The 12,772-nt window shown below is 44.2% G+C and overlaps 1 protein-coding gene across 6 annotated transcripts in view; it reads right to left on the bottom strand.

The window, feature by feature from the left end:
- Positions 1-12,772, bottom strand: part of mid2 (midline 2) — a 154,368-nt gene that overhangs the window by 77,756 nt on the left and 63,840 nt on the right. For all 6 annotated transcript variants that reach the window (XM_006781338.3, XM_006781340.2, XM_006781337.3 and 3 more), the window contains exon 2: positions 3,419-4,296. In XM_006781338.3, coding sequence (XP_006781401.1) covers positions 3,419-4,240 — 822 coding nt within the window. In that variant the 5' untranslated portion in view covers positions 4,241-4,296. The remainder of the gene's footprint in view (positions 1-3,418; positions 4,297-12,772) is intronic.

Here is a 12,772-nt window from a genome sequence, read left to right as displayed (position 1 = left end):
TGACACATAAACTGTCTCTTTCTCTCACCAGCACCGGTTAAGCCGTTCTGTTTAACCACACAGTATGTATTATGTCTGGACAGCACGAGCTTAACCAGCAATCACCAACAAAATGTCGTTTGTTGGAATATTTCTGCGTTCACTGGTGTTTCAAAACACAGAATAAGTGTTTGTTCTAAGGGAAGCTAAGAAGCTAAGTGTTGCCTCCAGCTCCTTTCATATTGCAAAGATGACTCTTAGCAGTAATAGGAGTATGTTGTAAAACTCAATTAACACACACTTGAGGGCTTTAATTACAACAGAAGCTATGAGCTTTTTGTAACATGGAGAACATGAATGGACACCTCTAAAGCCGTGGCCAGTAACCACTGATGCTGTGGACCTTTTGCGTGCTTTCATCTTCGACTTCCTCACCTTCCAGTGTCACATCAAACATGCGAGACTGAAAGCTGGTGCTGAGTGCACACTTCAGCTTCTTGATTTTGTTACCGAGCATCTGAGGGGGGATGTCAGGCTGCAACGAAATCTATCTAAATTACATTCTAATGAGGCGGCTATAAACACTTCCAAAGCAGCAGGTGATGAGATATTCACTGCTATGACAGAGCATCTCTTCGTTAGCAGTAATTTCAGCGAATGTGCAGAAACAAAAAATGCAAAGAGTAGCACCTTGAAGTTGTAGTCCTTTAAGAAAATGCTATTACTGACATCTGGAGATTATGCGACACCGATGTCTGTGCTTCTAAGCAAAAGCTCTGCTTAACAGCTGCCTGGAGAATTAACTCACTATCCTGCAGTTCTGCAGTGCCACATTTTCTGGCTTTAACAGTGCTTGCACTTGTTGCCATTTTTGCTCCTATAATATGCACCCTGCTTGCCCAAGGGAAGCTTACCTTTCCCCCTTAATGTGAAAGACATAATTGAGTGGCAGTGTAGCTCCCAGCGTACACAGCAGGAAGAGGAAATAATATGAAGGCTAATTCAGAAGTCGAAAATCAAACGGATGGATTTAGGGGTCAAAAGGGCAACTGAGTGCAATTATTTAGTGGTGCTGATTAACAGCCAGGTTCGCTGGGGCATTGCAGAAGACTGGTCAATAACATCAGTAACATATGATTAAAAACTCAACTCAAACCAGTGCAAGTCACACGCACTTGCCATGAGCAGGGAGAAGATTTTAAGTTAACTGCTACTGCCACTTGTGAGCTGAGCTGGAGCTTGGAATATGGATGGCCTACTCCTTGACTTGGGCTTGATTGAGGATTTCAAAGTCAAGAAACTTCAAAGCCTTGGCTGGGGAACGTTAAAACGAGCCACAGCCAGCTTTGAATCAGAAAGGAAGCGAGACTAACTACTTACAGTAAACTCTCCCACAGCTTGAAAAGAATGAGCGGGCTAACACTAGTGTAAATAAACACCACAGGGTTAGATCTGTGAAAGGAGGAATTTGGGTGACATGCTGGTGCAAAACTGTAGGAGGCAGCCAAAGTTTGGCAGCGCTCATCTGTAATGCAGACTGTGGACCCGCATTTTCACTGAATTCAAATAGATGGATTCAAAGCAATCACTGGTGCTGTGTTCACCTCAGAGACCTGATGAGATAGATTGTTGTTGCACATGAATGTTAACAATGTCTCCTGAAATGTATTCTTACGCCCAGCCTTTTTGCACAGTAGAGTGACACAAAGACCAAATGTGCTGTGAGGCCACAGAAATACATCCCTGTTTTTTTCTATGTGAAACGTCGCAGCATCCACCTACAGCACTGCACTTAAACTTCACCGACTCTTCTGCTGAGGTGTTCGTTTCTTTCTGAGTGCAGCGCAATTCAATTTATTTGACAAAAATCAAATCATGGCAACGCCCATGCACCCCTGGAATGAGTTTAAAGTATGGGCAAATACGTGCACAAAGTTACCTCTAGTCAAGTTATCTCTAACAGTCTACAGGCCAAATACATGAACCTGAATCGTTACTAAGAATTCAGCAAATTGAGTATCTGCAAATTAAATATTAACAAGTACTGGTTTCACTGCTTGATTCTGCTAATTTAGTGGTCTACCACCTTGATAATACATCCCTCCATTTACTGCTTCTCATCTACGTCCAGGTCAAGGGAGCAGCCTAAGTAGGGAAGCCCAGAACTTCCTCTCACTAGCCACCTCTACCAGATCATCCGGGGGAACCCCAAGGTGTTCCCAGGCCAGCCGAGAGATACAATCTTGGGTCTACCCCAGCACTTCCTCCCAGTAAGACATCCATGAGTGCTCAAACTACTTTAGCTGGCTCCTTTTGCCTTAAAAATCCACTTTAATAAACATTTAACTTTTCAAGAAAAGTTGTTGAATCGATGTAGAATGCAAAATTGGTGTGTTGAGATACACTGAAATGTAGTGTCATGGAGCTCTGTGAATGTATACTGGACGTGTCCAACAAATATGAGAGTTGACAGGCTCCTCTCTGACACCAGGACATGCTAATTATTTATTGGCATACAAAATGCTTACTTTCTAAAGTTTTGGAGGCTGCAAGGTTTGCTTTATTTCGACCCCTCGACCTGTCAGTTTAATCTGCTCTGCGTCAGAAATTTAAGGTGTTATTATCCCACAGTACATAAATGTCCTGACATGGCTGTATGAGTGCAGACCAACCGTCTCCACTAAAGACACACCTAGTATGAGTTAGTCATAGGTTCATTAGTAAACAAATACAAGTTAGAAAAACAATTTCTCTTTAGAAAAGGATTCTAACACAAAAGACACACATATGTGCTCAATACAAACCCATGATAAAAGTTTTTAGGCCAGCTGAATGATGCTGACTCCTTTAGGCCTTTAGTGATGGAATTAGCTCCAGCTTGTGCCTTTCTCTGTTGTTTTTCACCCTGATTCAGCAGTCCCAGTCTTTACTCATGGCCTCTGAAAAAGCTCAGTGGCCACAGGGAATGCCAGCTCATCGACTATTATAATGACGGCCCTCCCTATTGGTCTCCTTCTCTCTCTGCCCTTCTCACCAGCACACTATTCCAATTGTCCCTCTCTCTCTCTCTCTTTCTCTCTCTCTCTATTTTTGATCTGTCTTTCAGCCCTTCTTGCGGAATAAAGGCTGTTCATGATGCAATGTTTATGGCAGTGAAAGTTCACAGTCAACAAAATTGCCCATTCCCAAGGCAAGAGTGACCGGATTAATGATTTTATTGTGTAGCAAACTGCAAACAAATGCATTATAATAAATGGTGCATGTTGTATGAGACATCTGTGTTCAGACGAGAACAGCTTTAGCAGTAAATCACAATGTTTTAGTCAAATTAGCTGCAGGTTGTGACTCACCGTACTCCACAAACACAGAAGTGACTAAAAAAACACAAAATCGGGGCAGTGCACTGAAATTGTTGGTGATGACCTTATTAAGGACTGACCTTGAGCTTGTCAAAACGTTCAGTGAGGGAGGACACCTGATGCTCTCTGTGGCGTCCCACGAGCTTGCAGAGGGCACAAATGAGCTGGTCATCCACCAAGCAGTACATGTTGACCTTCTCGTTCTCGTGCTCCAGGCAGGTCAAGCCACGGATGTGGGTGTCTGGCACTGGCTCCACCAAGCGGTGGCTGGTGAAGGGCTTCTTGTTGGGGTGTGTCGCACGCAGGCAGCGGTCACAGTACGATACCTCACACGTGACGCAAGTCTTGACGGCCTCGCGTGGCGGATCCTGCTCACAGAACTGGCAGCTGATCCGTGGATCCATTTTAGCAACGACAGCTGGGCTGTGGTTAGCGTTGGTGTGGTTGATGTGATTGGTGTGGTTGGCGTGCTGGTGGGAGTGGCTGGAAGTGGCCGGGCTGCTACGAGCGCTGCCTCCACTTGTGCCACCGCCGCCGCCAATCGTTCCAGCTATTGTACCGCTAATGGTGGCGGTGTAGGGTCGCTGCGGCTGCAGGCGACGGCTCTCCGTGGGAGAATTGGGGCCGCTAAGGGAGGCCTTTTGAAAGCGGTCAATGATGTTCTGCAACGTCACATTGCGCTTAAGGCCCTCCAGGCCGCGGTGATTCAGCGTGATGACGTAACGACAGGTGGGACACTGAAAGGCAGAAATGGATTCGAGGGGCTTGCTGGTGGAGCAGTGAGACACCAGGATGCGGTGAGCACAGTTAAAGCACAGACTGTGGGCACACGGCAAGAGCAGAGGATCTTCAAACAACTCCAGGCAGATCGGGCAGGTCAGCTCAGACTCCAGTGTTTCCATCTTCAGTTGAACCAATCTAAAGGTGACATCAAATCCCACGGAAGCTGGCCAATTACCTATGTGAAGAATAAATGAAGATATTATCAGTTAAAAAGGCCTCTAATTAGGAATTATATTTCTTCTTGAGCAAGTGAAGGCAAGATAATTTTACTTCTAAAGCACAGACAATTAAAGCATTTTTTTTGATTTAACAGGTCATAAAGAAATACACACAAGCACACATTCACCCATTTACCCTGAGCTAGCTGTGAGTGGCTTCATGCAAGTTTGACTGAACTGGACAGATTTAGCAAAAACATCACTATTACACACATTTCCATGTGCTGGTAATTATGACCTCCTCTCTTTGCACAACAACTCATTTCCCTCAGTGGAACCTTTGATGCGATTCCTCTCGCAGAGCTAAATAAAAAGAGAGAAGACAGGCAGAGGCTGACCGAATCAAAAGAACAGGTTAAAATTAATGGAGTGAACAGCAGAGAAAAGGAGAGACAGATGTCCGGCAGCAGAGGACAGAGAAACTTGTAGAAGGACTTTAACACCTTGACACTTTGTAGCTTTTATAGTAAGATCAGCTTGACTTATCAAGCAACAACTTCAAGGAAATTTGAACTTTTAGCGCATGATCGAAGGAGCAAACGGTGAAAACAGCTAAGCAAGAAAATTGATTTCAGATCCTCCTTCTTGTTCTCCAAGCACTTCAAATCTCAGCACCTTGCGGCCTGCCTATCAAGCTGTCTCCCCTGGGTGGCCTTAAAATCACTGACATGAGAAATCACTAATAACCGCCGTCCCTCTCTTCCCCCGTGGCGCTCTGTCCTTAAAAAGAAACAAGGCAGGCAGCGTGAAACTGCAGCATTAAACCATGCAACCTCAGGAAGCCGACAGTGACAATTTCACTGAGCAAGGTTGTTCCTAATAGGCTGCCCTCGTCTCCCCCTGTGGTGTTCTGCAGGTTGTAACTAATTATGATGCTCTAAAACACGCTATGAAGAAAGGTCAGGAATCACAAGGGAGACCAAGTAAGATCTAGACAGATCTACCTTAGTCTTCCTCCAACATTGCAAAAAAAAAGTGAGAATGTGTTGTGAATGAAACTCATGAGCATGAGTGTTGACAATAAGCGCTTATCAGTAGTTTCATTGAGTAACGGAGCATTCCGCCTGCTGTTTTTCCTAGAATTCCAGGCTTAATAACTATCACTTGACAAAAGTGACTTCAAGCACAGCCTGCCTTTTTGGACCAATTTTGTGTTCTCCATTCTTTAAGCACCGGTTTGAGCACCGTTTAAGCACCGGCACCGTTTCAAAAGTACCGGTTTGGCACCAGTATGGGATAAAACCTAAACGATACCCATCCCTATATGTCAGTTTTAGTCTAAATGCCTTTTTTTACATATAGATGAACTGTTGGATTTTCCAGACCAGCAGGTTAAGGGAAGTCGTTTATGGGGTCACACTCTGATACACACACGCACACACACACACATACATATACACCTCCACGTTCCAATGTAAGGAACAAACACCCACTGATGTATAAATAAAGACCAGGGCAGTCTCAGAGTTGCGAGTCTCTGAGCCCTCACTCTCTCGTGCGAGCGTTCTGGTGCCTGCCCTTGCTAGCAAGAAAACTGTGTGTTTCTCCTCTCTGATTCTCAGCTGAAGAAGTGTTTTAGAATATATCTCTTAACATTGTCGATTCAAACAATGTTATTTGAAACATGGGGGAATGTTTTTTAAAGCCTTATAGATGGTTTGGCACAGTGTACACTGCAAAAGCTTCACAAAGTATTACACGTCCCATTTGACAAATAAAAGTAGGAGTTCCTCACGTGAGAGATACTAAACCAAGAAGACTGTATTGAAACAATTACATGAATGTAAATAAGTTGTTAATGCAAGTTCATGTTCTATAAGCATGCATTGTGATAAGTGCATTTAAAATCAGTTGTTGTTATGAATGCAACCAGTTAAGCCTGAATGCAGAGGGAAAATAAAGTTCACAGCTTCCTGTGAAAGCATGTTGAATCGAGGAGTGACCTGTGGCCACCCCGGCCCACATCTAACAACATCAATGTGCAAAGACTCCGTTCTAACTTGGTAGCGTTCAATTAGTATAATTTCTACAGAATTGTAAAATTATGAACCATGCCTAATCTCTGGAAACGGCAAAATAGAACAGCTGAAGATGAGCCAAAAAAACAAAAAGAAAACAAAACAAACTGAAAAAGGGAGCTCAAAGGCTTAAACTCGTTTGCACTCCCGAAAGTCTCCACCTCTTCTGCGGCACCAGAAACAATGCCCCAACACTGAGCTGTGTTGAAAGCAAACATGATTTAAGCAGTTGTTGCAGTGCCTGGGAAAGGCACTCAGATGAGGAAAGCAGTTATATGCATGCAGCTGCTTTGTTACAAAATTCATTATCTGGAAAAGAAATAAATAACTGTCCTCAGCCAATCATGCAGATATTATGCTGATAAAAGGCAAAGGGCATTGTGTGCGAATAAGTTGAGCGTGTATGGGGAAATACATTTCAGGTATGAGTCTGTGAGTATGCTGTAGTTACACGTGTACATGCGCCTAATATCCTCCTGCAATATTTCACCTTGGCTGTTATTTATCAGGTACTGTATGAGGTTGTTATCGCATCGCCCGGCCGTATCTGGTATAAAGAAAAAGCATGTTTAGCAGCGAGGCACCACTGACTGCACCAACATAATGTTTGGCTTTGTCATGCCAACAGCAGAACAAATTTATCTCCAGCGTATCAGGTTGATAACAAAAAAGGTAGATTACTGGAAATATCTAGAGAAATGGGATGTAGGGAGAAGGTTATGCAGTGAGGCAAGGACAATTTCCAACTTCCAGAACCTGTTGATGGCAGTGAAGGTTGCTGGCCCCAAGTCTGCAAATCAAATGACAAATGAGTCATAAGTCTTTAGCTTTGACGCTATATATAACAGCCAGTTACAAATCACAGCTGACCTTTTTATTTATGATTTGATAGAAATATTAAATATACACGTTTTACTGCTTTCTACTAGTAATCTTAATTCAGAATAGTTGTAAATACATTTAAAAGCAGATTAGTTCTGAGAACAGACACGGGGTAAGCAACAGATCAGCTGCACTGACTGTTTCAGTGGTATAAATCAACATCAGGAAACATATGGGTGCAAACATTCATTAAGTGGCTCTGCACAGACATGCACAGATGATCAGTCACAGCAGATCATCTGCCTCCATCTCGCCATGTACCTAGCATGCACTTCTGTCACACTGTCCTCCTTCACTACACCTCAAACCTCCTCTGAGATCTTTCTCTTTTCCTCCATATTCCAGCTCCATATTCTGCATCCTTCATCCAGTGTATCCACTATCCCTCCTCTGCACATGTCCAAACCCTCTCAGCCTTACCTCTGCACTTTGTCTCCAAACTGCTCAACCTGAGCCGTCACACTCCTTTCTAATCTTGTCCATCCTGCTCACTCCCAGTGAAATTCTTAACACCTTCTACTCGGCCCGCTCAAATTTTGCCTCCTGTCTTATCATATGTCAGTATTATCATTAGTAGTAGTATATAATCAATCATGATAGCTGTTACTGCATTTCATCCTTTTTCATCAGTAGTATTTGACAAATTAAACTAAGGAGAAGTCACACAACAGGCACGGTTCCTTTCTCACAGAAATAAACTATAAGTCACTCCGCAAAGATGCTTTAGGAATGTAAATCTGTCAAGAGAGCTGTATAATAACTAACAAAAGACAATTGGTTTTCAGATACTAATCAATACTTACAGCAAATCGGATTAGATACTCATTTGCAACAGTATTGACACCAACAGTGTTGCCTTCGCCTCCTCCAGATGATACACAGTTTCACACTGCACTGCTGCAGACAAGCAGGCACGCGGTCCCTCCTCTAACTAGCAACTCAAGTAGTAATAAAATGATAACGATAATGTGGGAGCAGCAAACGTTATCAGTCTTGCCTGTTGGTAACATTAATGGATTGTTTTCACTTAACCGGACAAATATTTGTATGTATCTAAAAAGTCCTATGGTATCTTAAAATCCCAGTCTAAACCTGAGAAAAGTCTACCAGCAACTAGAGAGAAGAGGCACTTGCTAAATCTGATTGATCAGCAACAAAATCTACTGCCGAGTCACCAGGATCAGTCAGACAGCGTTATCTAATTTTTACTTTTTTAATTTTGAAAAAATTGCTGCTTTTTGCGGATGATGTGGTTCTGTTGGCTTCATCGGGTGAGGACCTCCAGCTCGCACTGGAGCGGTTCGCAGCCGAGTGTGAAGCAGCGGGAATGAGGATCAGCACCTCCAAATCTGAGGCCATGGTTCTCAGCCGGAAAAGGGTGGAGTGCCCACTCCGGGTCGGGGATGAGTTCCTGCCCCAAGTGGAGGAGTTCAAGTATCTCGGGGTCTTGTTCGCGAGTGATGGGAGAAGGGAGCCGGAGATCAACAGACGGATTGGGGCTGCAGCTGCAGTAATGCAGACGCTGCACCGGTCCGTCGTGGTGAAGAGGGAGCTGAGTGTAAAAGCGAAGCTCTCAATTTACTGGTCGATCTACGTTCCTACCCTCACCTATGGCCACGAGCTGTGGGTAGTGACCGAAAGAATGAGATCGTGGATACAAGCGGCAGAAATGAGCTTCCTCCGAAGGGTGGCTGGCCTCTCCCTTAGAGATAGGGTGAGAAGTTCGGCTATCCGGGAGGGGCTCAGAGTAGAGCCGCTGCTGCTCCACATCGAAAGGAGCCAGCTGAGGTGGTTCGGGCAACTGACAAGGATGCCTCCTGGGCGCCTCCTGGGTGAGGTGTTCCGGGCATGTCCCACCGGGAGGAGGCCCCGGGGCAGACCCAGGACACGCTGGAGAGATTATATCTCTCGGCTGGCCTGGGAATGCCTTGGTGTTCCCCCGGATAAGCTGGAGGAGGTGGCTGGGGAGAGGGAGGTCTGGGCCTCTCTGCTTAGGCTGCTGCCCCTGCGACCCGGCCCTTCAAGCGGATGAAGATGGATGGATGGACTTTAAAAAAGCCTCTTAATTTTTAAAATTCTTTTCCCCTTTTTTTGGTATAAAAATATTGCGTATTGCACATGTTCCTGGGCATCAGTTTCGACTTTGAAATTCTAGCACCGTGACATCCATAAAACAGAGTCTGAACCCTCAATTATTGAGCACCTCAGATCGCATATGAGTGCATGACCATTAAACTGCATATTTTATCAAGATTTAATTCAACTGTTGACTGAATCAGCAGTGTCACTTTAGTCGCTGGGACAGAGCTCAGCAGTGTTCCTTATGCTGATGCTAATGTGACTGTGTTTAACGGAGCATGGTGTTATAATTAACACCAAGCTTTAACACACCATCAACAGCCCCATTAAGCTTTAGCTATGTCACTCTGGGGAAACAATGCTGGCTATGATGGGAGTCACTAAGGGACTCAATTCCTAGCCTCATGGTAAATGCGGCTGCTCTGCAGACAGGCTGGCATGCACACACACACACACACACACACACACACACACACACACACACACACACACACACACACACACACACACACACACACACACACACACACACACAGATGCACGTACACAAACATCCACAAAATCATAAGCACACACAGCCAGAGCTCCACATTTACAAGCACAAACTCTCTCTGTCTTTTTTTCTCTCTTCATCTGCCATCTTTGTTAAGGTGAAGTGTCCCATCTGGAAGGAGAACAGCTTGAGCTAGTGCTTCAACAAAAACACTCATATCCCAGGCATACACGCACAGTACCGCACAAACCCAAATAAGCACACGTGCACAAAGGCACAAACCTGTAAGGTACTTACTGCAGTGCGTGTTGTAGCAAAATCTTTTAGTCTTGCTCAGAGCTTTTATTAATGAAGTGAACGAAAAAGAGAAAATGAAAAAATGGACGCAACTGATGACTCATTAATCTGCCTAGAGAGATCATTCGATTTAGTATGTGTTTAAAGGCAGACGGAATTTTTCATCTACATATATGTAAAACCTGTTCCCACGCATTCATATCCAGCGTTCATGTGGGAGAAGACATAACCTGAAAGAAATGGCCCAAAATAGCAACCACTGACATCACGCTCGCTTTATGTCGCGTCATAATCTCACACTAAAACAACAAAGGAGGCCGTTTATTTAAAAGCGCAGGTTTCACACATCAGCATGGAGAGATGACACTTGCGGAACAAAGATGATTATCCTTGTACAAACAATTTACTGGTAAAAACTAAATTGCTCCCCCGTGAACTGTAGCAGCACAGCTGCAGAGCCAAAACGGGAGCTTAATGGACACTTGATGATGATGGAACAAAGGGGTAATAGATAAAAACAATCACCACACGTAGACCTTTCCCCTAAGGGCAAAAACGCATATCCACTGCAGCGCAAAGGAAAGGCGCGAGCGAGACAGATGCTAGACATCTATCAAACACGTTCTTTGAGAATGAGAGCAGAATGAGAGACAGATGTGGACACCACAGACGAGCGGTCGTTATTATGTTTATAACGACGCTACTTTCTGGTGTCATTCAAACCTAGCAGAGCGTCACCTCCTTGCAAATATGGAGAGAAAACATGCTAATGACAGATGCAATCAAACATATATTATATATATATATATTAAACATAATAAGATGCTCTTCTAGCTTTGGTTCCTACTCCAGTGCAAGCTGCTTTCACTGATGCAACTGACACACTGTGACAATCTGCAGTGAATCGCCACTTTTCATTGTCAGATTGACAGTGTTTACAAAACCCGCACACCCCCACACAATCCCCCACCTGCACTCCCGCTACTCTCTGTACTATAAGTGTCCCTTGAATCTATCTATCACCAGAGGCTGTTGATCACAGGCTTATCACAGCAAAAGGAAGCGGAGCAGAAAAATCACATAGTTGAGGTTTGAGGCTCCAGAGAGCAAGACAGCAGTAAACAACAACACCAGGGGTTCAGCGGTCTTCCTTTTGGAAGGGCTTTAGAAAACACACCGTGAGACACTGGCATGTTTATCCCCGTGGGATGCTGGAGAACGATAAAAAAAAAGAAACCCACAACATGTGCATGGCAACAATGCTGTCACATCACACAAAACGTTCCTAATGATTAGAAATGGTTCTCAAAACCCTTTTGCTAATCGCTTATACTGCTTGGGAAAAGAGTAGGAGGGAGAAAAGTTCAAGCTCACTGCAAAGTGGAGGAGGGTGAATAGTTTGATAAGTTACCCATTTGAATTGCATTAGAAGGCTTAGAGTTATATATTATCGTGTGTGGCTGCTTTGACAGACAGGTGGGTGCCTTCGACACGGCATTCTCGGCATACCTGACTCAATGACCTGGACCTTTCACCTGTGTTTGTGGTATTAGTGCCTTTTATGGCATTTTAATGCAGCTAGATGATAAATATCTTGATGCATTCTCAATCATCCAGGAAAATAAGTCTCCAAAAGTTGATTCTGTTCATCTGGACGTAGCGTATTCTGGGAGAAACGTTTCGTCACTCATCCAAGTGACTTCTTCAGTCACTTGGATTCCTCAATCTTATAAACAGTGCATTTGCATAATGACTGAACCCAGCCCACTGAAGGAACAATGGGCTGTGAGGTAAACCCCAAAACACGCTGCGCCAAAAATTGGTCCACCCCAAGGATCGGGTCCCCCGACACAAACAGAGTAACATAGTGTACGCTGTTAAGTACCAGGAGGATTGCCAGGATTTATACATCGGGGAAACCAAACAACCTCTGGCGAAGCGGATGGCACAACACAGAAGAGCTACCTCGTCAGGCCAGGACTCTGCAGTCTATTTACACCTACAGGCTAGTGGACACTCTTTCAAGGATGAGGATGTACACATCCTGGACAGGGAAGAACGCTGGTTTGAGCGTGGAGTCAAGGAGGCCATTTACGTGAAAAGGGAAAGACCATCTCTGAATCGAGGAGGGGGCCTAAGGGTACATCTTTCGCCATCTTACAATGCTGTGATTGCAGCCATTCCCCAACTCTCTGTGAATGGTACTCATGGCCATTGATCAGTGGGTTTTGATCAGTGGGTTTTGGTCAGTGGTTGTTGATCAATGGTCATGAGAATTTGCATAATTATGATTAAGGAACTTTCCTCACAGCCCATTGTTCCTTCACTGGGCTGGTTTCAGTCATTATGCAAATGTACTGTTTATAAGATTGGGGAATCCTGCAGTCAGCTGAGACTGAAGAAGTCACTTGGATGAGTGACGAAACGTTTCTCCCAGAATACGCTACGTCCAGATGAACAGAATCAACTTCTGGAGATAGATGATAAATAATATGTTTTTGTGTGTGATTCAGTCCATCCAAGAAAATTATACTTTAGTTTTGGAAGGAAAATGAAGCAGGAAAATAGCTTAAACGTGGCACAACAAGGTGGAAGCTTGATCTCTCTCTCTCTCTCTCTGCATAGTGCCTTTCTCACGTCAACAAGGACATTTCATTCATGACT

This window comes from Neolamprologus brichardi, chromosome 2 (assembly GCF_056152115.1).
Source record: "Neolamprologus brichardi isolate AB-2024 chromosome 2, ASM5615211v1, whole genome shotgun sequence".
Classification (NCBI taxonomy): domain Eukaryota; kingdom Metazoa; phylum Chordata; class Actinopteri; order Cichliformes; family Cichlidae; genus Neolamprologus; species Neolamprologus brichardi.
The sequence above is the reverse complement of the archived record's forward strand: the minus strand, read 5'-3'. Positions and strand labels throughout refer to the sequence as shown.